At 42.8% G+C, this 22,160-nt stretch overlaps 1 protein-coding gene across 4 annotated transcripts in view; it reads right to left on the bottom strand.

Annotated features, from left to right (window-relative positions):
* ABCD3 (ATP binding cassette subfamily D member 3) overlaps positions 1–22,160 on the bottom strand; it is a 65,120-nt gene that overhangs the window by 42,508 nt on the left and 452 nt on the right. The window contains exon 1 of one of the 4 annotated variants that reach the window (XM_048862182.2): positions 22,017–22,114. The exons of 2 other annotated variants lie outside the window; for them this stretch is intronic. In XM_048862182.2, the coding sequence (XP_048718139.1) occupies positions 22,017–22,099 (83 nt within the window). In that variant the 5' untranslated portion in view covers positions 22,100–22,114. One more of the 4 variants, XM_048862184.2, reaches the window with a different exon arrangement.

Here is a 22,160-nt window from a genome sequence, read left to right on the forward strand (position 1 = left end):
AGGGATGGTCTAGATAATACTTAGTCCTGCCTTGAGTGCAGGGGACTGGACTAGATGACCTCTCGAAGTCCCTTCCAGTTCTATGATTCTATGAATCCTGTCCCATTGACTTTAACGTCAATGGGATTTGGATATCGGCAATGGCATATTGCTTATTAACATTTTTGGAACAAACGCCCCACCTGCAGCAGGTTTGCAAGGCTGCAGCCAGAGAAGGAAGCACTGGGAAGTGCCAGGCATGCAGGTTTGCAGAGCTGCAACCTGGAAATGAAGCGTTGGGATGCACCTTCCCTGGACATCACCCTACAAACTTGCCTGAAGCCAGTGCTCAACCCATTCCAGCACTTCCTTCAGGGGCTGCAGCCCTGGAAACCAGCCTGCACACATAGGGACTACACAGGAGATAATGGGCTGCAGCCCAGAAGCTGGAGCTGTGTGGCACCTCTCTCTGCACAGTCTGGGCTGCATCCTGCTGGGGGACTGTACCTAGACTTCTGATTCCTGGAGAGTGCAGAGGAAGTATGGCGCAGCCCTTCCAAATGTCCCACACTCCCACTCCTGTAGAAAGCCTCTACATCTAGCGTGCAGACCCACACCATGCTGTTCTCTGCCACAAGCAGGTTTGCAGGACTGCAGCCAAGGAAGGCACATCCCAGCACTTCCTTCCCTGGCTGGTGCCTTGCAAACCGGCCTTCCATTTATTAGTAACTGCCGGATAATAGCAACTTTTTGCTGGCAACAGAGGAGTTGCTAATAAGCGGAATTAACAGTATGTCTTCTTGCAGTGGCAGAGAGAAGGGTGTTCTGAATGAAGAGTCTATAATTATGGAACAAACTTGCACACAAGTCAAGCCACAATCTCACCATTTGCAAAGCAAGGTGCAACATACATATATGAAAAAAAGACTTTCCTAAACAATTATGTAATAGTTATACCTACACAAAAGGAATTCACCCTCACTCTGCTCTGTAGAGAAATGTCAAATGGATAAGGAAGAAGAGCTCTATCTTCTTGACATAATTTGGATGTGAGATGTTCAGGTATTTTGGTGATGAGTGCCATAGAAATGTCTATAATTAAATAAATGTTGGTAACAGACAAAAGCATCAAACAAAAGTACAGTTACAGTTGCTAAGGGCAAATAACACCCACTTCAAAACCACAAAAATCAGGAAGTATGGAAATGGATACACCCAGACAATGGACACTTCCCAAATGGACACACCCAGACAGTATTTACCACAAAAAAAGTCAACAGTTATTGTAATACTGGGTGTTGCAGCCATCTAGACAACTTTAACTCTGCCCTCTGTATGATGATACTGTATTTCCTAGTTTATGTGGTTTGATTTGGGTGATGTTTGTCCTTTAAAATTTTAATCATTTAAGGACTGTTTGACATATTGGATTTGTGAACTACTATAATATGTTGCTATTAATAAGAAGTGTTCACAGGGAGAGGCACAGTGGTGGTGTGTAGAGTAATTGTTATTGATTGTGGGCCAAAGAAGAGGGATATAGTATTATGGCAGGAGTCACCAGATGGTGCTATTAGTCTTACAAGTTATTTTTCTTAAACGCGAACAGCGTACAGACTGGCAAAAAATGTATTGTTGCTAATTTTGTAATGAGCGTTATTTTGGAGGCCTGTTGCAATCAGCAAGAGTGTTTGCTCTATTCTCAATATTTCAGTTGCTTCCTTCAAACCAAGCATCAGTTTTTGGAGTGAGATTTCTGAAAGGGGATTGCCTTCACGCTGTTTGTGACGACCTCTGTTCAAGGACTGGTGTATACAGCATAAATAAATAACTTACATTTAGAAAGTAACCTGACTCCATGAAATTGATTTCCTTTTCAATGAGAAACCAACTCGCAATGCTCTGAAATGAGTGGTGAAAGGTTTCCAGTGTCCCTGAAAAAACATGTTCACTTCCAAACTATGCAAGTAGATCAAACACTTAAGTACTGTATTGTGCAAACACTGGTTCTGAAATATTTACAGGAGGAAAAGCCACTTCCTGAATTTGTAAGTGTGTTTTGGAACTTGCCTTTGTTTCTGCATTGGAATACACATAAAACTTAGGTATGGTCCCACAGTTTACTTTGAGTATCAGGCTTGAAAGTGTACAGCTGTACATCCAGCTGTTAACCATGGGGAGGGGAAGAAGAGGAGAAATGGATTGGAAGAATTGCAGTTTCCTTTATGGGTGGTAGAAGTAGCACACTGTGGCACTCCTTTTAGCTTGTGTCTGTGACTTTGTAATTTTGTATGCAAAAATTACATTTTTTACTGCTGGGGGAATTCTGCACCAAATAATTAAAAATTCTGTGCACGTTTTAAAATTCTACAAAATTCTGCAAATTATATTTGTCAAAATAACTCTATATAACACACCAGTTTCAATTATTTTGGTAATTTATTCAAAAATACCTGTCAGCAAATGTCTGTAACAATACAGATACAGGAAAAAATTCCCCCAGGAGTAGAGAGTTAAAGAAACCCATATGACAGCCCCATCCCTGTTTCTCTGCCCCCTCACTATCAGAGCCCAGCCGGGGGGCCAGACACTCTCATCCCCTCCCACCCAGAGCCCAGCCGTCCCCCTGCCAGACCAGACATTCACATCCCCTACTCCCCAGAGGCCAACTGTGGCCCCCGGCCCCCAGCCCAGACATTCAAACCCTCTACCCCACAGAGCCCAAGGATCCAGAGGGAGAAACAGTCTGATGCTGGGTACCGGGCTTGCACAGAGTTTCTTGCGCAGTTCCACCACCTCCTTCCTTTAGTGCGTGCTGGGAACTGCAGCTACTAGGAACACTCCAGTTCCCTCCCCCACCCCTGGCCTTATCTTCTGTTTGTGAGCTGGGCTCTGCCGGGTCAAGCAGACCCTAGTGGCAGCCAACATCTCTGCATCCCATTTCGGGGCGGAGTGGGGGTGCAAACAACTTTCATTTCTGTATTGCACAGTGGTGCAAAATTCCCCCAGGAGTAATTCTGTGTGTACACCAAATGTGGGAAGATACAGTCCTGAAACATAAACCCTTGTATCAGAGGCCCGGTATGAGGCCTAAGGCCTGAACTAAATGAATGGTCAAGACTTTGCTAACATAAAGCAAAGTTAAGCTGTGAGCTAGAGGCAGGCCCTGCTCACAGAAGTTGGCAAGGAAATGGCTGATGTTGCAAAAATATACATACCTAAAAGGTACTGGACACTAGAGATACCAGAACATTCCAATACTTGCACATTCCACACACATAACAAGTAACAGGCTGACCCATCCTAAAGACAGGGGCAAAAGGGTAATATGATGGATAGAGTTGTTTTGTTCAAACCAACATGTACAAGGTGAGAGGCGGTACCTCGCTACGTAGAGAGGTTGCACCTCAATACGTCAGGAATGATATGTAACTTGTTTGTTATAAGAATGCATCCCTGAGGCAGTGTCTCTGTACAGCCTGGGGGCAGTGGAGTGTCCCGCCACTGACTGAGCTGCGTCCATTGTCAGGGGGCACATATTGGCAGTATGTCCTGTAAAGTCTGCTGGAAACTATTACTGTGCTTTGTTTGACAATAAACCTGGCTGAGTGCCTTCGTACCTTATCGGAGTTGGGCGTTCTCTCGGGGTCTGCTGGGCCAGTGATCTGCAGAGCTGGGGCAGCACACAGAGGGAACACATGCATGCAGCCGACTGTTATCAACATTGAATAGAGCAGAGCACCACACTGGTGACGTCTGACAACACCAAGTGTCTCAGTTTCAGGGCAACTGCACCTGTATTCCCCCTCTGTAGTCCACTAAGGGCACCTGCTTTAGACTTCCAACTCCCAGCCTTCTCCTGTGTGGAAACCTATGTTTCACTCTCTTTTGACTGGAAATTTTAATGCTTCACAGTTGCCTGATTTACACTGTGATATCCCTAGCAAGCCAGTCTGCCTAAACAGGCCAGTGCCTGAGCTTGGCTTTTTCTCCAAAGACTATGACCAACTATACCCACAGTTATAGGTTAAACACAGATCCTTCTAAGCAAGCACATTTATTCTCAAGGTAAAAGCATTAAACATATAAAAACATTATCTTGTTTTAGTATATACTGCATACGATACGTTAAACAATATTAAAACAACCTACACACATGCTAAAAAGCTTACCAGAGGTCACTTCAACTCCAACCTATGGCTCTGGTAGGTTTTTAGTCCTTCAAAACCCACAAGTGGGGTTTCCCTGTGGTTACAAGTTCATCTCTCTTAAATCTAGAACTAGGACCTGGGCTGGGCAGATCAGCCATTTCTTTATATAGCTTGGGCTGTTGACCTTGGCCCTCTGTAACAGGTAATCAGCAGACACTCATCCTTTTCTAAGGGCACATCTTCAAAAGACTAGGTTTTTGCATAACCAGAACTGGGTAATTTGCATTAACCTCTGCCTAGAGATTCCCCAGTAAAATCCTCTTAACACTTATTGGCCCAAAGGTCCTAACTTGTTTGGCACATTTTCAATATAGTATTCTGAACTCCTAGGTCTTACATCTATCACATCTCCCTTCTAAAGAGGTTACATACAATCCTAGCCCACAATAATACATAAACTTAACACAATATTGTCTTTTAAGCATATTGCAGAAAATTGCTCTGTTGCACCATGCACTGCAGATTCTTTGTAAATGAATTTCTAACAGTTTTTATTAAACAATCAAAAATAAACCTGATTAGAACAATAAACAAATGTCTTAAAGTTAAACAGTGTTGGGGGGGGGGGGGAAATGTCTCCATTTCATAGGCAACTATACTTCTTGCCTCTGCCTCTTCTCATTCTTCTCCCTTCTGGTGTTGTCATTAGCCAGGATGGGCAGAGATGGTGTTCCTAGCCTTTGTTTGCCAGAAGTTGTGAACGGGTGACAGCGGATGGATCACTTTATCACTGTTCGGTTCATTCCCTCTGGGGCACTTGGCATTGGCCACTGTCGAAAGACAGGACACTGGGCTAGATGGACCTTTGGAATGGGTTACCATGGGAGGTGGCGGCATCTCCACCCTTAGAGGTTTTTAAGGCCCAGCTTGACAAAGCCCTGGCTGGGATGATTTAGTTGGGGATTGGTCCTGCTTTGAGGAGGGGATTGGACGAGATGACCTCCTGAGGTCTCCTCCAACCATAATATTCTATGACCCAGTAGGGTTGTACTTATGTTGCGTGTTGGGGCCCAAAGTTAACAGGGGTATTTGATGATTCAAAGAGTTGGGCTCCCACATGTAGTTGTCCTCGCTGCCCTGAGCTGGAACCATTTTGTGCAGATTTTGTCTGGGTCCTGATTGAGAGCACTAGATTGACAGTGGGCCAACAGACAGTATGCACTCCAGCAGAGCATTCTGCTTCCATACTGCCTCCAGGAGTTGCCTCTGCTTGTCCCTCTTTAATTACAGTGTCTTTGGCCAGTGCAACTCTCTCTGGATAGCTGCTCTTCTTTTTCCCTCTCTGACCGCAAAAACAATCTCCAACTCTCCATTGCTTTCATTTGGGAGAACGGGGGGGGGGGGGGGGGGGGGGAAGGAAGTCTGCAATGAGATTGCCAAACATGTCATCCTGTGTTCTCCGTTTCTTCACCCTCAGGTTAGCCAGCTACTCAGCCACTGATAAAAGCCCTGTCCTGGAGGTCTAGCCATTGCAGATGCCATAGCAGGGGGAGTATGGAAAAAAAAACAAGTGGAAGTCAAATCCTAGTGAGGTAAATAGAAAGGAGCATAAACACTGCCAAATTAAATGTAAAAATGTAATAAGAAAAGCCAAAAAGGAGTTTGAAGAACAGCTAGTCAAAAACTCAGAAGGTAATAACAAAATGTTTTTAAAGTACATCAGAAGCAGGTAGCTTGCTAAACAACCAGTGGGGCCACTGGACAATCAAGATATAAAAGGAGCACTTAACGACGATAAAGTCATTGCAGAGAAACTAAATGAATTCTTTGCTTCAGTCTTCACAGCTGAGGATGTTAGGGAGATTCCCAAATCTGAGCCATCTTTTGTAGGTGACAAATCTGAGGAATTGTCACAGATTGAAGTGTCCTAGAGGAAGTCTTGGAATTCATTGAGAAACTTAACAGTAACAAGTCACTGGGACCTGATGGCATTCACCCAAAAGTTCTGAAAGAACTCAAATGTGAAATTGCAGAACTATTAACTATGGTTTGTAACCTGTTCTTTAAATCAGGTACTGTACCCAATGACTGGAAGATAGCTAATGTAACGGCAATATTTAAGAAGGGCTCCAGAGGTGATCCTGGCAATTACAGACTGGTAAGTCTAATGTCCATACCGGACAAATTAGTTGAAACAATAGTAAAGAATAAAATTGTCAGACACATAGAAGAACATAAATTGTTGCACAAAAGTCAACATGGTTTCTGTAAAGGGAGATCATGTCTTACTAATCTATTAGAGTTCTTTGGGAGGGGCGGGGGGGTCAACAAACGTGGACAAGGGGGATCCAGTGGACATAGTGTACTTAGATTTCCAGAACGCCTTTGACAAGGTCCCTCACTAAAGGCTCTTACATAAATTAAATTGTCATGGGAAAAGAAGGAAGCTCCTTTCATGGATTGAGAACTGTTTAAAAGACAGGGAACAAAGGGCAGGAATAAATGGTAAATTTTCAGAATGGAGAGAGGTAATTAGTGGTGTTCCCCAAGGGTCAGTCCTAGGACTAATCGTATTCACTTTATTCATAACCAATCTGGAGAAAGGGGTAAACAGTGAGGTGGCAAAGTTTGCAGATGATACTAAACTGCTCAAGATAGTTAAGACCAAAGCAGACTGAAGAACTTCAAAAAGATCTCACAAAACTAAGTGAATGGGCAACAAAATGGGAAATGAAATTTAATGTTAATAAATGCAAAGTAATGCACATTGGAAAAAATAACCCCAACTATACATACAATATGATGGGGGCTAATTTAACTACAACTAATCAGGAGAAAGATCTTGGAGTCATCTTTTTGACTGCCGCTGCACACTGCGTGGACGTCTTCAGAGAACTCTGAAGACATTCATGCAGCGTGCAGCAGCAGTCAAAAAAGCAAACAGGATGTGTCAAGGTTCCTCCCCCACTCTGAACTCTAGGGTACAGATGTGGGGACCTGCATGAAAAACCTCCTAAGCTTATCTTTACCAGCTTAGGTCAAAACTTCCCCAAGGTACAAAATATTCCACCCTTTGTCCTTGGATTGGCCACTACCACCACCAAACTAATACTGGTTACTGGGGAAGAGCTGTTTGGACACGTCTTTCCCCCCAAAATACTTCCCAAAACCTTGCACCCCACTTCCTGGACAAGGTTTGGTAAAAAGCCTCACCAATTTGCCTAGGTGACTACAGACCCAGACCCTTGGATCTTAAGAACAATGAACAATCCTCCCAACACTTGCACACACCCCCCCTTTCCTGGGAAATGTTGGATAAAAAGCCTCACCAATTTGCATAGGTGACCACAGACCCAAACCCTTGGATCTGAGAACAATGAAAAAGCATTCAGTTTTCTTACAAGAAGACTTTTAATAAAAATAGAAGTAAATAGAAATAAAGAAATCCCCCCTGTAAAATCAGGATGGTAGATACCTTACAGGGTAATCAGATTCAAAACATAGAGAACCCCTCTAGGCAAAACCTTAAGTTACAAAAAAAGATACACAGACAGAAATAGTTATTCTATTCAGCACAGTTCTTTTCTCAGCCATTTAAAGAAATCATAATCTAACACGTACCTAGCTAGATTACTTACTAAAAGTTCTAAGACTCCATTCCTGGTCTATCCCCGGCAATGACAGAATATAGACAGACACACAGACCCTTTGTTTCTCTCCCTCCTCCCAGCTTTTGAAAGTATCTTGTCTCCTCATTGGTCATTTTGGTCAGGTGCCAGCGAGGTTACCTTTAGCTTCTTAACCCTTTACAGGTGAGAGGATTTTTTTCTCTGGCCAGGAGGGATTTTAGAGGGGTTTACCCTTCCCTTTATATTTATGACACTTGTCATGGCAGGAAAAAAGTCAGAGTGATTTGTCTGTTTGCCTGTGTCTTTTTTTGTGTCTGTGACCGACCCTGCAGCAGCAGTTCCTGTGGCTCCTGTCTCACAGAGCTAGATCCAGCTCCCCTGTCTGCGTGTTGTGATCCAGCTCACATGCCACTCAAGTTAGACCCAGCTGACCCTCCGTCATGACAGGGGGAACATGGGCAAACATGACCAGTGTTAAAACCCCGCATGCCAGGTCTCAAGACCTGGAGCTGCTGTTGCAGGGTGAGTGCAGGGCAGCAGGCCTAGTCCGTGGGACATAGGAGCCACTGCTGTGGGGTGAGTGCAAACCAGACTTGCTCTCCAGCCCCCTGCCCCCTCTGCTCTGCACAGGGCAAGGATTAGGGCTGCAGTGCCAGAAGAGGAGGGTACCGCTGCGGGAGGTCAGTGCCTTTAGATAGTGCAAGGAGGGCGGCATTTTTAAATAAAAAAATCAGGGAGCAGTCACAGGAAATGTAATAATCGGGAGGGGGAAGGGGGGCAGAGAGAGAGAAGAGGAGGGCAGAGTCCACAACTTCCTTGGGTTCAGTAGTGGTCTAACTATGAAAAAACCTGTCCACCTCCTCAAAAAATGGACAGGCTATATATCCACGGCCAGACAGTTTCCTACCATCTCTGGTTTTAATGTAAGTTCTCATGAGCTGTTTGCTCTTTATCTGGCACTGGAAGGCATCCTGGTTGTGACTCTTCTTGAACAACTGACTAGCAATGTCCATGAACCCATCTTTATTATGGTGGCTGGGCCCAAGAGCTTCCTGCACCGTTGCTTCTCCCCAGATGGCGATGAAATCTAGGGTCTCAGAGCAGCTCTAAGCAACTGCTCAAGGCATGTTGTAAAGGGTGCTAGAGGAATATTGAGCAAATAAGCCAATCCTGGGACTGAGCTTTTAAACAGGGGAGGGGCCATCTGGACAGCTTGGCCCCAGAGCAGTGGAGGACTCACAGATAAACACACAGTTCAGTCATCCATATCTTCAATGCAGTGTGGATAGCTGCTGGATGATTATCAAAGTAGCATGCGGCAGCAATTCGTGCACATAAACAATAGATTGCACTAGCTCAGTTTGCATCAAGTGCTCAATTTGCATTAGCACTCATTGAATGAGAATTCCAAAGTTCACAATAAATGCAGAGTTAGAGCGCTCCAAGGAGTTGTGTTACGTTTATGCAGATATTTCCAGATCAGACCAACTGAAGTTAGTGTGGATTAAACCCCCATGTAGACAAGCACAAAGTTTAAACTAATTGTTTAACTCTCTAACACTGCTAATCAATAGGTATTGCATTTTCTTTTAAACTATACCCATATTTTACTATTAAAAAGTAACATCAGTAGCACTTATTTCCAAAGAGCATTCACTGGAGACAATTATGTATTTTATATGTAAGCTAGAAACCAAAAGTAGCACACAATTCTGGGGCTTTGTACTAAGTACTGTATTATCTACATTTGTACAAAGCCAATCAACCATCAGCACTCAATAAGTAAAATATATTTCTTTTGCTGTATTTTTACTCAACCAAGTTTTACTACACGCACACAAAAAGAGGAACAATTCTCATTACCTGAAACATTAGAATCAATATCAAGTTTCTTTAAAGAGATTTTATTTCTAGAGTAATCAAGCTCTGAACATTTTTTTGCTTTTCCAGGCTTCTTTTTCTATGTGGTATGCTGATCACAGGGTAATCAGAGAGCATAAGTATTGTAATCAGATAATACATTACCTTTCAACTAAGAGGACCTGGCTCCAAGTGTGTTTTAGGTCAACAGTAGAGTATATATTGCTTTTCACCTGAACTACAGCAGGTGTTTGAAAGTGATCATATGATGTATTTGTAATATGAGCAAAGTCCATATTGATTTGTAAGGAAGCTTTTACAGTGATGTAAGAACACTGGGATCTAAAGGAGACCAATCTATTTATTTTTATTATATAGCACCCGGAAATAGTAGGCAGTTCACAGAAGCTACATAGCTGCTCTGCTGAGTTTACAATTCAATTAGTTTCCAAGCACTATATTTCTTAAATAACTTTAGAAACAATCAAATTAGTAGCTATTACATTTTTAAAAAATGTTAAAAGAATGTCACAGTTGCAAAGTCGAACACTCAAAAAATAGGAAATGACTAAACTAAGGTAGCCTGTACAATCTTAATTTGGTCTCCTGATGTTTTATGCATTAGGATATAGTCTTTAATTACATGATCACATACTACTGTATAGGGAACCTTAATTTTGGTATTTTCTTAACTTCTGAGTGTTTCACTTTTCAACCATAACATTTTCTTAATGCCTTTTTTGGATTTTAATTTCCCTAAACCTTTAGGGAAGCAAACAGAAAAAACAGAAATTCCATCATGGAACCATGCTTATCCCCGACCTTATGCGTCGTCAGCAGGGTCGGGACCTTCAGGTCTACAGAACAGACCTTTGCCACTTGAGCTAAAAAACCCATAGCACTAGTAAATTGTTCTCCTTGTAGTGGTTGAGCCATCTAGAGGAAAAGTCAAGTTTTGCCAGTAAATTTCACGGCTATTTGCTAGAGATAACAAAGGAATGTTAGGCTCAGAAATCCTGGGTCAATTCCAGGTTTTTGAAGGGAGTGTGCTCAATGGTTATAGAACAGGGATAGGCAACCTTTGCATGCGACCCACCAGGGTAAGCGCCCTGGCAGGCCGTGCCAGTTTGTTTACCTACAGCATCTGCAGGTTTGGCCGATCGCAGCTCCCACTGGCCACAGTTCGCTGCCCCAGGCCAATGGGGGCTCTGGGAATTGGCGCGGGCCTAGGGATGCGCTGGCTGTCGCTTCCCGCAGCCCCCATTGGCCTGGAGCAGTGAATTGCGGCCAGTGGTGGCTGCGATCGGCTGAACCTCAGGACCCAGCAGGCAAACAAGCCGGCCCGGCCCACCAGGGGGCTTACCCTGGCGGGCCGCGTGGCAAAGGTTGCCGAGCGCTGTTATAAAACATTCTGCCCCTATACTCTAGCAGCCTATCCCTATTCTACCCCTCTGCTCCTATCCTATTCCTTTCCATGCTCCAGTCCATGTCCCCTTCTTCTCATATTGCTTCCAGGCAGCTTCTGTGCCTCCCCCCTTTGCATTCCATGTAGGCACCTTTTTCCTTTTCCACACTACCCGAGCACCAGGATGGAGTCTCCTTGATTTCAGTTCTCATTGCTGGTGCTACAGTGCCACTGAACACCCAGGAGGAGCAAATGTAGGAAAAGTCCTGCTCGGCTCTTGTAACTCTGGGATGTAGTAAGCTTAGCCCTGTTGGCATGTAGGAGCTGTGGGGAGATGGAGTATGGTCAGTACAGAGGGAATCTTTGGAAAATTTAGCTGCTGGCCTCCAAAACTCTAGTGATAATTTGATTTGCATACGGAGTTGTAAGGTGGCCAAATTTGGCCAGATTTCGTGGGAACAGCGAAAGGTATATCCCTGACAATAGGCAACGCCCTATCAAATGTTACATTTCTGTTCCAAAACATGAAGGCTCTAGAGTGTCTCAATAACTGTCAACATTTTTAACATTGTTTTCCTTATGTATTTTCCCCAACCTCATTCCCAGAAGCAGTTGAACCATTTTAGCTGAAACTTTCCACAAAAATTCATTTTGAAGCAGACACCAAACTTGAAAAATTTCAGCCCAATTTACATTTTACAAAGATAAAAGCAACTCACAACAGTCTTATAATGGAAAATGTGAGGCAACCTTAACTAGAGTGTCACGATCAGTTCTACCCCCAGATGTGACTGACTTAAAAGGAGGGTGACACCAGTGCATCCAAAAATAGCACTTAGCCCAGTGTTTTAATCTCAAAAAGTAAAATATTCAAAGATGAATTGCTTCTTGTATGGCAAATTATTTAAGGATACAATAATTATATTACATTGGAATTCACAGGTCTTTAAACACCAAAGAATTCTACTCTTCCAGTACCACCTTGAATTAATCTGAAATATGTCTAGAAAGAGAATTAAAAGTTAACAGTTACCCATTAGAATGTTTTGACCAGGGACCACTACCAAATCAAAAATATTTTACATTTTTTGTTACATTACAAATCACATGGTGTTTGGGCCCAGTAACTACTTCTAACCACAAGCGGAAGAATAAAGTGAAACCACAAGAAGGTTGCTTATGACCAGCTTACTTATTCCCTGTCTCTACCTGAAGGTCCTTGGTCACTCTGTCAAGGGCATATTTTTCCCACTGATGGTAATTCACATAGAGAGAGCTCTTAGATCTTGCAAAATTGTATCACTCCATCTTCTTTTTGGTTGGACACATCCCAAGAGATGTGCTATGAATGACAAAATATATGCTGGAACTTCCTGCCCTATTGAAGTCAATGTAAGTTTTCCCATTGACTTCCAGGGGGCAGAATTTCACCCAGGATGTGTTTGTATGCAATCAGATATTATAATTACACCATACCAAAACAGATCTCTGCCTAGACACAATAAAGTTAGTATGTACTAAGTATACTAGGTATATGGTAGGTATATGGATTGAGAGTTATCTCCACTGGTTATATATATATCTATCAATATTTTCATGTACTTTATGGTTCACACAATTGTTATTTCAGTATCAATTATTTACTTGATTACACTAATAGCCATTTCAAAATTCAGACTTTTGTGACAAAGTACTAAAAGATTAAACTTGCTTATTGAGCTCTGGTGATATGGGGCAAGGACTGAGGCAGGATTTCATTCTTGGTTGTCCAATCTTTCTTTTTAATTTATTTCAATGGCTGCCAGTGGAGAATAGAACCCCATGCTTTTAAAAGCTAAAACAGATTTTAAGTCAGCCCCTTTAACAGAAGCAACGATTTTCAGCTGTCAGACACTGACCACAATTATTGGAATAATTTTTGTTCACATCAACAAATCTTAATTGATGTACTTGGGGGAAAAAAACACATTTCAGCATGATGTAATCTCTCAAATAGGACTAGTTTCTATGTATCACATGTGTCTAAATTTAAAATTCTAACAGAAGCCACAACTTCACTTATATTTTTATGCAGCTCTGGAAGTAAACTAAGCAAGTCTAGTCCACTCCGGATAAACAAAAATCATGTCTGAGAGGATAATACTGATTGAAAAACAGGGCAATTTATTGTGAAACATTCCACTATACGGATATTTCAGTCAGAGGTTTTAATATAGAATACTAACAGAGTAGTTCCAGTAAAACAATGTTTTGTACCACTTCTTTTTAATAACTTCTGCACAGTTTGGTTAGGAGAATGCATCACAATGCAAAAGAACAAATGCTCCTAAATGATACTACACTTTTAAGTTTTATAACATCATTCATTAGTTTTGTGGATCTTCTAAACAAAATGTTGAGACACATTCAACTGGAAGGTAGTAATTGACCTTTCCCCTACTAAGATACGCAATATATGATTATTACACTACTTAAGGAACTTTTATGTTACTACAGGACTTGAGTCATACTTTACCTTGCCCTTAATCCCAAAGGCATCAAACAAGCAGGTGAAAGTTGACAGAGAAGAAACATTTTTGCAACTGCCTTGCATAAAGCAAAATTAGGATAGGTACTATGACACTTTGTGCAAGACACATGTGTTCTGGCTCTCCGAACAAGCAACTCCTTGATTTACTTAAGAAAATGATTTTCTAACCTTTATTTTATATGATTTGATTCCTAAATTAGGGCTTACAATACCTACATCATCCTTCATGATACTCCTCAAACAAAAGGATTTCAAAGTCCAGAAATTTTTAAAGGTGAAATTCACTTTTCCCTGCACTCAAGCAATATTATCAGCACTGACAGAGAAGCTACATAGAGGAAAGAATTCCACCCACAAAAAAGACCAATTTACAGGGTGGAATAGAGGCAACAACTCTTCCACACCCCTTACTCAGTTACCCAGCTACTAGATCCATAGTTCTAGTCCGTTACCCCTTCTAGAGAGATCTGTTCAGGACCAGCAAGAAGCCCCCAGCACATCCACTCTGTCCCCCCACCCCCAAAAACACATACACCTTGTGTAATAGCCCCACAGGATTTAAATGGTGCAACACACTTCGAAATAATTTTTTGAGATTTGCACAAGAGCTTACTGTTGATTATTATTTATAGTTTAATAACTCAGAGGCCATACAAAAAAAATCTGGTAAAATGATCCCTGCCCCAAGTCATTTACAATCTAAATTAATGACAAGATGCAATAGGTGAATGAAACTGACAGACTGCAAGCAGGGCAAGGCAACAGTAATAAGAGTGTGCTTTCATGTAGCCTAATGATGCATACAGTGTAACTCATCATTTGCCTAGCTTTTGACTGGTAACATTGTGAAAGCTACATGGCTGAAGTAAGTCTTATGAAAAAGTCTGGAGGACAGGGAAGTGGATGAATGGATTTTTGGTGGAAGATTATATCAGGTAAAAAGGCCATCATGGAAAATAAGCATATATACTTGTGGGATAATTGGCTGTGTCAAGGTTCCTTCCCCACTCTGAACTCTAGGGTACAGATGTGGGGACCTCCATTAAAGACCCCCTAAGCCTATTCTTACCATCTTAGGTTAAAAACTTCCCCAAGGTACAAACTTTGCCTTGTCCTTGAACCGTATGTTGCCACCACCAAGCATTTTAAACAAAGAACAAGAAAAGAGCCCACTTGGAGATGTCTTCCCCCCCAAAATATCCCCCCGAGCCCTACAGCCCCTTTCCTGGGCAAGGCTTGATAAGAATCCTCACCAATTTCTACAGGTGAACATAGACCCAAACCCTTGGATCTTAAGAGCAATGAAAAAAACAATCAGGTTCTTAAAAGAAGAATTTTAATTAAAGAAAAAGGTAAAAGAATCACCTCTGTAAAATCAGGATGGTAAATACCTTACAGGGTAATCAGATTCAAAACAGAGAATCCTGCTAGGCAAAACCTTAAGTTACAAAAAGACACAAAAACAGGAATATACACTCCATCCAGCACAGCTTATTTTACCAACCATTAAACAAAAGGAAATCTAACGCATTTCTAGCTAGATTACTTACTAACTTAACAGGAGTCCTAAGGCTGCATTCCTGATCTGTTCCTGACAAAAGCATAACACAGACAGACCAACCCTTTGTTCCCCCCCCAATCCAGATTTGAAAGTATCTTGTCCTCTCATTGGTTATTTTGGGTCAGGTGCCAGCTAGGTTACCTTAGCTTCTTAACCCTTTACAGGTGAAAGGGTTTTGCCTCTGGCCAGGAGAGATTTTATAGCACTGTATACAGAAAGGTGGTTACCCTTCCCTTATATTTATGACACGCCCCCCCAATCACAGATAGGATGAAACACTGGATGTGATTTCTTCCTGGAGCTCTAGGGGAAAACAGAGTTAATAAGACACAGGCATCCCTAAATATACTACTAACTGTATAAAGACTAACAATATTTAGTAGTTAGTAGTATAGTTAGAGATTATAGTTAGTTGATTCTGGGAAACTTTTATGGGAGAGTGCACCAGCCACTTTGTTAGAAGCTCCTGAGATGTGTTGTATGTCAAAATCAAAATCTTGGAGAGCTAAACTCCACCGACGAAGTTTTTTGTTATTTCCCTTGACGGTATGAAGCCACTGTAGCACAGCATGGTCGGTTTGCAGGTAGAAGCGCCATCCCCAAACGTATTGGCGTAGCTTTTCCAGAGCGTAGACAATGGTGTAACATTCCTTTTCACTGATTGACCAGTGGCTTTCCCTCTCAGACAGCTTCTTGCTGAGAAACACAACAGGATGGAACTCTTGATTTGGTCCTTCCTGCATTAAGACTGCTCCCACCCCACGCTCGGACGCATCTGTGGTTACTAGGACCGGTTTGTCAAAATCTGGGGCCCTTAGTACAGGGTTAGACATGAGTGTCGCTTTAAGCTGGTTAAAGGCCTTCTGAAACTCTTCAGTCCACTGAACTGCATTTGGCCGTTTCTTTTTGGTTAGGTCTGTCAGTGGGGCGGCGATTTGGCTGTATTGCGGTACAAATCACCTGTAATAACCGGCCAAGCCTAAGAAGGATTGGATCTGTTTCTTTGACTTTGGGGCAGGCCCCTTTTGAATAGCATCCACTTTGGCCTGTAGGAGGTTGATAGTTCCTTGACCCACCTGGGGTCCAAGTAAGTCACTCTGTTTAGGCCTATATGAAACTTCTTAGCCTTAACAGTTAGTCCTGCCTCCCTTATGCGCTCAAAGACTTTTTGTAGACATTCCAGGTGTTCTGCCCAGGAATCCAAAAATATGGTCACATCGTCAAGGCAGGCGACTGCACATTCTCCTAATCCCGCTAGGAGACCATCTACAAGTCTTTGGAAGGTGGCGGGTGCATTCCACAGCCCGAAAAGGAGCACATCAAATTCATACAGCCCGACGTGTGGTGAAGGCTGACCTTTCCTTGGCGGATTCATCTAGCAGTACCTGCCAGTACCCCTTGGTTAAGTCCAAGGTAGAGATGAACTGGGCCCGTCCCAGTTTCTCCAATAGTTCAACTGTGCGTGGCATTGGATAGTTGTCTGGGCGAGTTACAGCATTTAGCTTACGGTAGTCCACGCAAAAACGTATTTCCCCATCTGGTTTGGGAACTAGAACCACCGGAGATGCCCATGCACTTTCAGAGGGGCGGATTACACCCATCTGTAACATATCCTGGATCTCCCGTTCTATAGCAGTTTTAGCTTGAGGAGACACCCGGTAAGGTTGGACCCTAATTGGGTGAGCATTACCTGTGTCAATGGAGTGGTATGCCCGTTCAGTCAGTCCTGGGGTGGCTGAGAACGTTGGCGCGTAGCTAGTGCACAGCTCCTTGATCTGCTGTCGCTGCATACGCCCAAGGGTCATGGAGAGGTTCACTTCTTCCACACCACCATCGCTTTTCCCTTCGTAGTAGACACCTTCAGGCCACTCAACGTCGTCTCTTCCCTGGGCTGTAAACTGACAAACCTTTTATTCTCTGGAATAAAAGGGCTTTAGAGAATTAATATGGTACACCTTAGGCTTTCGGTTGGAGGTGGGGAATGCTATGAGATAATTAACAGCTCCCAGGCGCTCCTGGACCGTGAATGACCCTTCCCACGATGCTTCCATTTTATGGGCCTGGAGCGCCTTTAAGACCATGACCTGTCTCCTACTTTGAAGGAACTCTCTCTGGCATGTTTATCAAACCAGGCTTTTTGCTCTTTTTGAGCATCTTTTAGGTTTTCTTTAGCAAGGGCTAAAGAGATTCAGAGGATGATTTGTAGGTTGGTTACAAAGTCCAGAATGTTAGTTCCCGGAGAAGGTGTAAACCCCTCCCATTGCTGCTTCACCAACTGCAATGGCCCCTTAACCGTGCTGCCATATACAAGTTCAAATGGTGAAAACTGGGATGAGGTACAGCTCTGCAGGCAAAGAGCAACTGCTGCAACACTAGGTTCCAATCACTGGAGTGCTCATTTATGAATTTACATATCATGGCCCCCAGAGTTCCATTAAACTTCTCCACCATTTGTTTGATGATGGTAAGGGATGGAAACCAAGTGATTCACCCCATTAGCTTTCCAAAGGCTTTCCATAGTTCCTGCCAGAAAATTAGTTCCTGCATCTGTAAGGATGTCGGAGGGCCAACCTACCCTGGCAAAAATGTCTGCTAGTGCCTGGCACACACTTTTAGCTCTGGTGTTGCTTAGGCTACTGCTTCCGGCCATCGGGTGGCAAAATCCATGAAAGTCAGTATATACTGCTTTTCTCTGGGTCTCTTTTTCGGAAAAGGACCCAGAATATCTACAGCTACTTGCCAAAATGGAACCTCAATGATGGGGAGTGGCTGGAGAGGGGCTTTGACCTGGTCTTGGGGTTTTCCCACTCTTTGGCACACCTCACAAGACCGGACATAGGTAGAAACATCCTTGCCCATTCCCTCCCAGTGGAACGACTTTCCCAAATGGTCTTTGGTTCTGTTAACCCCAGCATGGCCACTAGGATGATCATGGGCTAAGCTTAAATAGCTTTATTCAGTACTTAGTTGGAACTACCAACTGTCTCTGAGGATGCCAGTCTTCCCTGGTGTCCACCAGAAAGAGTTTCCTTGTATAAAAGTCCTCTTTCTACAACAAACTTGGATCGATTAGAAGAGCTGAGAGGCGGTGAGTTGCTCCGTGCCGGCATCCAAGCTCTCTGGAAGCTTTCATCAGCTTTCTGTTCAGTCTGGAACTGTTCCCTTGATGCTGGAGACATCAGTTCCTCATTGGATTGTGGACCTAGGCTTGGTCCCTCTGGAAGCGATGCAGGTGATGGGGCTGTTTCCGTTGACTGCGAACCGCTCTCCGCTGGTGCACTATGTTGGGGTTCAGGCTCCAGCTGAGCCTCTCGTGTAGGGTTATCTGCTGCTGCCGGTGCAGGTTCAGTGGTTCCCTCTGGTGTTGGGGTTGCAAGTACTGGATTCAGTGCTGACAATGGTTCTGGTTGTTCCGCTGTTTCCGGTTCTGAGACTGGCTCTACTACTGCTGTTGCAGACTTTGGCATGGGGTCCGGTTCCATCGCCTCTGACCGGGTCCTGGTAGAAGTTTCCGGAACAGAGCTAGGTGTGACAGCTTGCTTAGCCTGGCTGTGGGGGACCATTCCCACCCTCTTGGCTACCTTCACATGATTGGCCAAGTCTTCCCCCAACAGCATGGGGATGGGATAATCATCATAGACTGCAAAAGTCCACATTCCTGACCAGCCCTGTACTGGACAGGCAACTTGGCTGTAGGCAAATTGAAAGAGTTGGACTTGAAGGGTTGAATGGTCACTTGGATCTCTGGGTTGATTAAACTGGGGTCCACCAAGGAAGCACGGATAGCCGACACTTGTGGTCCAGTGTCCCTCCACGCTGTGACCTTTCTTTGGCTGCCATTTATTTTTCTTTTGCCTCCATTTCCATCTGTCTGAGTTCTACCAGCCTTTCATGTTCCTTTTGTTTTTCCTCAACCTCAAATCTGGCTAATTCCAACTTCTGTTGAACAGTGCAGTCTCTCATCCTAACCTCTCTGTTCTTAACTAACTTTACACCCGAGAATTAGAAAGAAAACAAAACAAGAAAAAACTGGCTTGTACAATTTTGCTGTGCTGTAACCTGATATCCCCCCCCCCTTTTTTTTTCTTGATAGCTGTTCTCAGCCTACAGAAAAATCCTTTTGTTATGCCTGCTGCTCTGTCCCGCAGGCAGAGAGACAGAATCTACAGCTGCAATCACCTTTTACAAAACCTTTTAAAATCCTGCAGTGCTTCTGGTTCAAAATGGTCTCTGGTTCAAAATGATCCCACTGCTCTGCCACCAGGTCAAGGTTCCTTCCCCACTCTGAACTCTAGGGTACAGATGTGGGGACCTGCATGAAAAACCCCCTAAGCCTGTTCTTACCAACTTAGGTTAAAAACTTCCCCAAGGTACAAACTTTGCCTTGTCCTTGAACCATATGCTGCCACCACCAAGCGTTTTAAACCAAGAACAAGGAAAGAGCCCACTTGGAGACGTCTTCCCCCAAATATCCCCCCCCGAGCCCTACACCCCCTTTCCTGGGCAAGGCTTGATAAGAATCCTCACCAATTTCTACAGGTGAACACAGACCCAAACTCTTGGATCTTAAGAGCAATGAAAAAAATCAATCAGGTCCTTAAAAGAAGAATTTTAATTAAAGAAAAGGTAAAAGAATCACCTCTGTAAAATCAGGATGGTAAATACCTTACAGGGTAATCAGATTCAAAACATAGAGAATCCCGCTAGGCAAAACCTTAAGTTACAAAAAGATACAAAAACAAATATACATTCCATCCAGCACAGCTTATTTTATCAGCCATTAAACAAAAGGAAATCCAACGCATTTCTAGCTAGATTACTTACTAACTTAACAGGAGTTGTAAGGCTGCATTCCTGATCTGTTCCCGACAAAAGCATCACACAGACAGACCAACCCTTTGTCCCCTCCCCTCCAGATTTGACAGTATCTTGTCCTCTCATTGGTCATTTTGGGTCAGGTGCCAGCTAGGTTACTGTAGCTTCTTAACCCTTTACAGGTGAAAGGGTTTTGCCTCTGGCCAGGAGAGATTTTATAGCAGTGTATACAGAAAAGTGGTTACCCTTCCCTTTATATTTATGACAGGCTGGATATGTGATAAAGACTGGAGATGATGGCACAAAAACATACTAGAACTACTAGATAGGGTCTAACTAAGTTGTAGAGAGCCTCAAAAGTACTGACAGGAGACATATATATATTGGATGCACTGGAGAAGAGGAAGCCAGTGGAGGAACACTGAGGAGAAGATGACATGACCAAAGTGACAAGCAATGAAAATTATTTTAGCAGAAGCATTTGGATTAGATTTGAGGATGGCAAGGTTGTATCAGTCAAAGGTGAGGAGAATGAAATTACAGCAATCAAGATACATTTGTAAGGGCCTTGAAAATATCTTTGGCAGTCTGGACACAGAAAGAAGGCCAAATTAGGTCAGGCAGTTTTAATTCAAATCGCCTGTTTAATTAGTTGGAAGTAATCTCTTCTCCCCAGATATGTGTACACTCTCCACACCATTCTAATTCATCTTGTAATAACAGCATTTGGGCTCCTCTCTAAAGTATATAACTGATCATTAGGAACAGTATTTTTAGGGTTACACCTGGCAAAACCCAAGGCATCACACAAAATGACACACTCCAAATGCAAGTCTCTTAAATTAAGGTTAAACTCCCACTTCTACATGTTCACTGACACCTATGAAAATAAATCTTTTTGACACAGAGCTTCTTCTTACCACTTGCAGCAGAAGTATAATATATTTAGATAGGTACAGTATGAAAACCTAGGACTGTAGTACCTGAATGCCTCTCCAATCTCACCACTTCCAGGTCCTCAAACAAAATCAGCTCAGCAATATTATGCCTAACTTGTCCAAGCAAACAAAAGAAATAACTACAAAAATCCTATAAGACCCCAAACCCTTTAATTTTGAAACACAGGTTTGGCTCTTCACCTCAAATTGCTTTGGCATATTTTGCTGAATTAAAAAAATAGCCTGAGAAATACCATTTTTACTGTCATTCTGATAAACTGACAACTTCCTACAATAGTTGGAGTCCTTTCTTACTGTTTCTGTCATTGTGCAACACACCATCATGAAGCAGCTTTCAGAACCTGCCCTATTGGTAGCTCTTAATATATAATGTATCAATTAATTTTTTAATATTGTGAAGCTTTTATGAAAGACACGTATCAAAATAAAATTGAGTTATTGCTCAATCATTGCTAAATTCTTACTTAAATCTGCTATTTACTCCTACTACAGTATATCTTGCTACAAACCATTTCATCTTCTAGATCCACCATCCTGATTTGTTTATGTTTATTCAACACTTTGAAGTTAAGTACTGTGTAGGTGTTAAGTATGCCATATGCCTGTAATACATGTTCAATTACTCAGTCCAGCAAGAGTGACAGCAAAGGGCAGGTTGAATTTAAAATGCATTCCTAACATATCACGCACCTTCTCCTACATTTCCCCAACAGGAAAAACTTCATAACACAACTCACTCTTCAATTACACAGATTAGTTAACACAATGACATATGAAAACAAATATACCAAAATTTCAACCTCATATGCTACAGAACTAGGGTTGCCAAGCCTCCAGGATTGTCCTGGAGTCTACAGGAATTAAAGATAAAGTCATGTGATGAAACCTCCAGGAATTCGTCCAACCAAACTTGGTAACCCTATACAGAATCTGATCTCCCTCTCCCTGAATTTCTTATTGATGGAACATACTTCACTATTCTAACATACAGCATAGAACAGAGGTACATTATTCACAGCCCAATCACCGTTCTGTGCAACAGGGCCCATTATTTGTTAAGGATGGATATAATTTACCTTAACTCTCAAAGTTGTATGTCTGTGAATTCTCTCTCCAGCCGCACTTACCAGACTGAGGGAGAGTGAATGGTGAGGGAGAAAGACAGCTTTGTCTGCCGAACAGAAGGGGGTTTCTTGGCAGAACATGTCATGCACAGGGGGGAGGAGATCACGCTCTGGCATTGAAGACAAATAAACCCCAGCATTCTCCTG

This window comes from Caretta caretta, chromosome 8 (assembly GCF_965140235.1).
Source record: "Caretta caretta isolate rCarCar2 chromosome 8, rCarCar1.hap1, whole genome shotgun sequence".
NCBI lineage: Eukaryota > Metazoa > Chordata > Testudines > Cheloniidae > Caretta > Caretta caretta.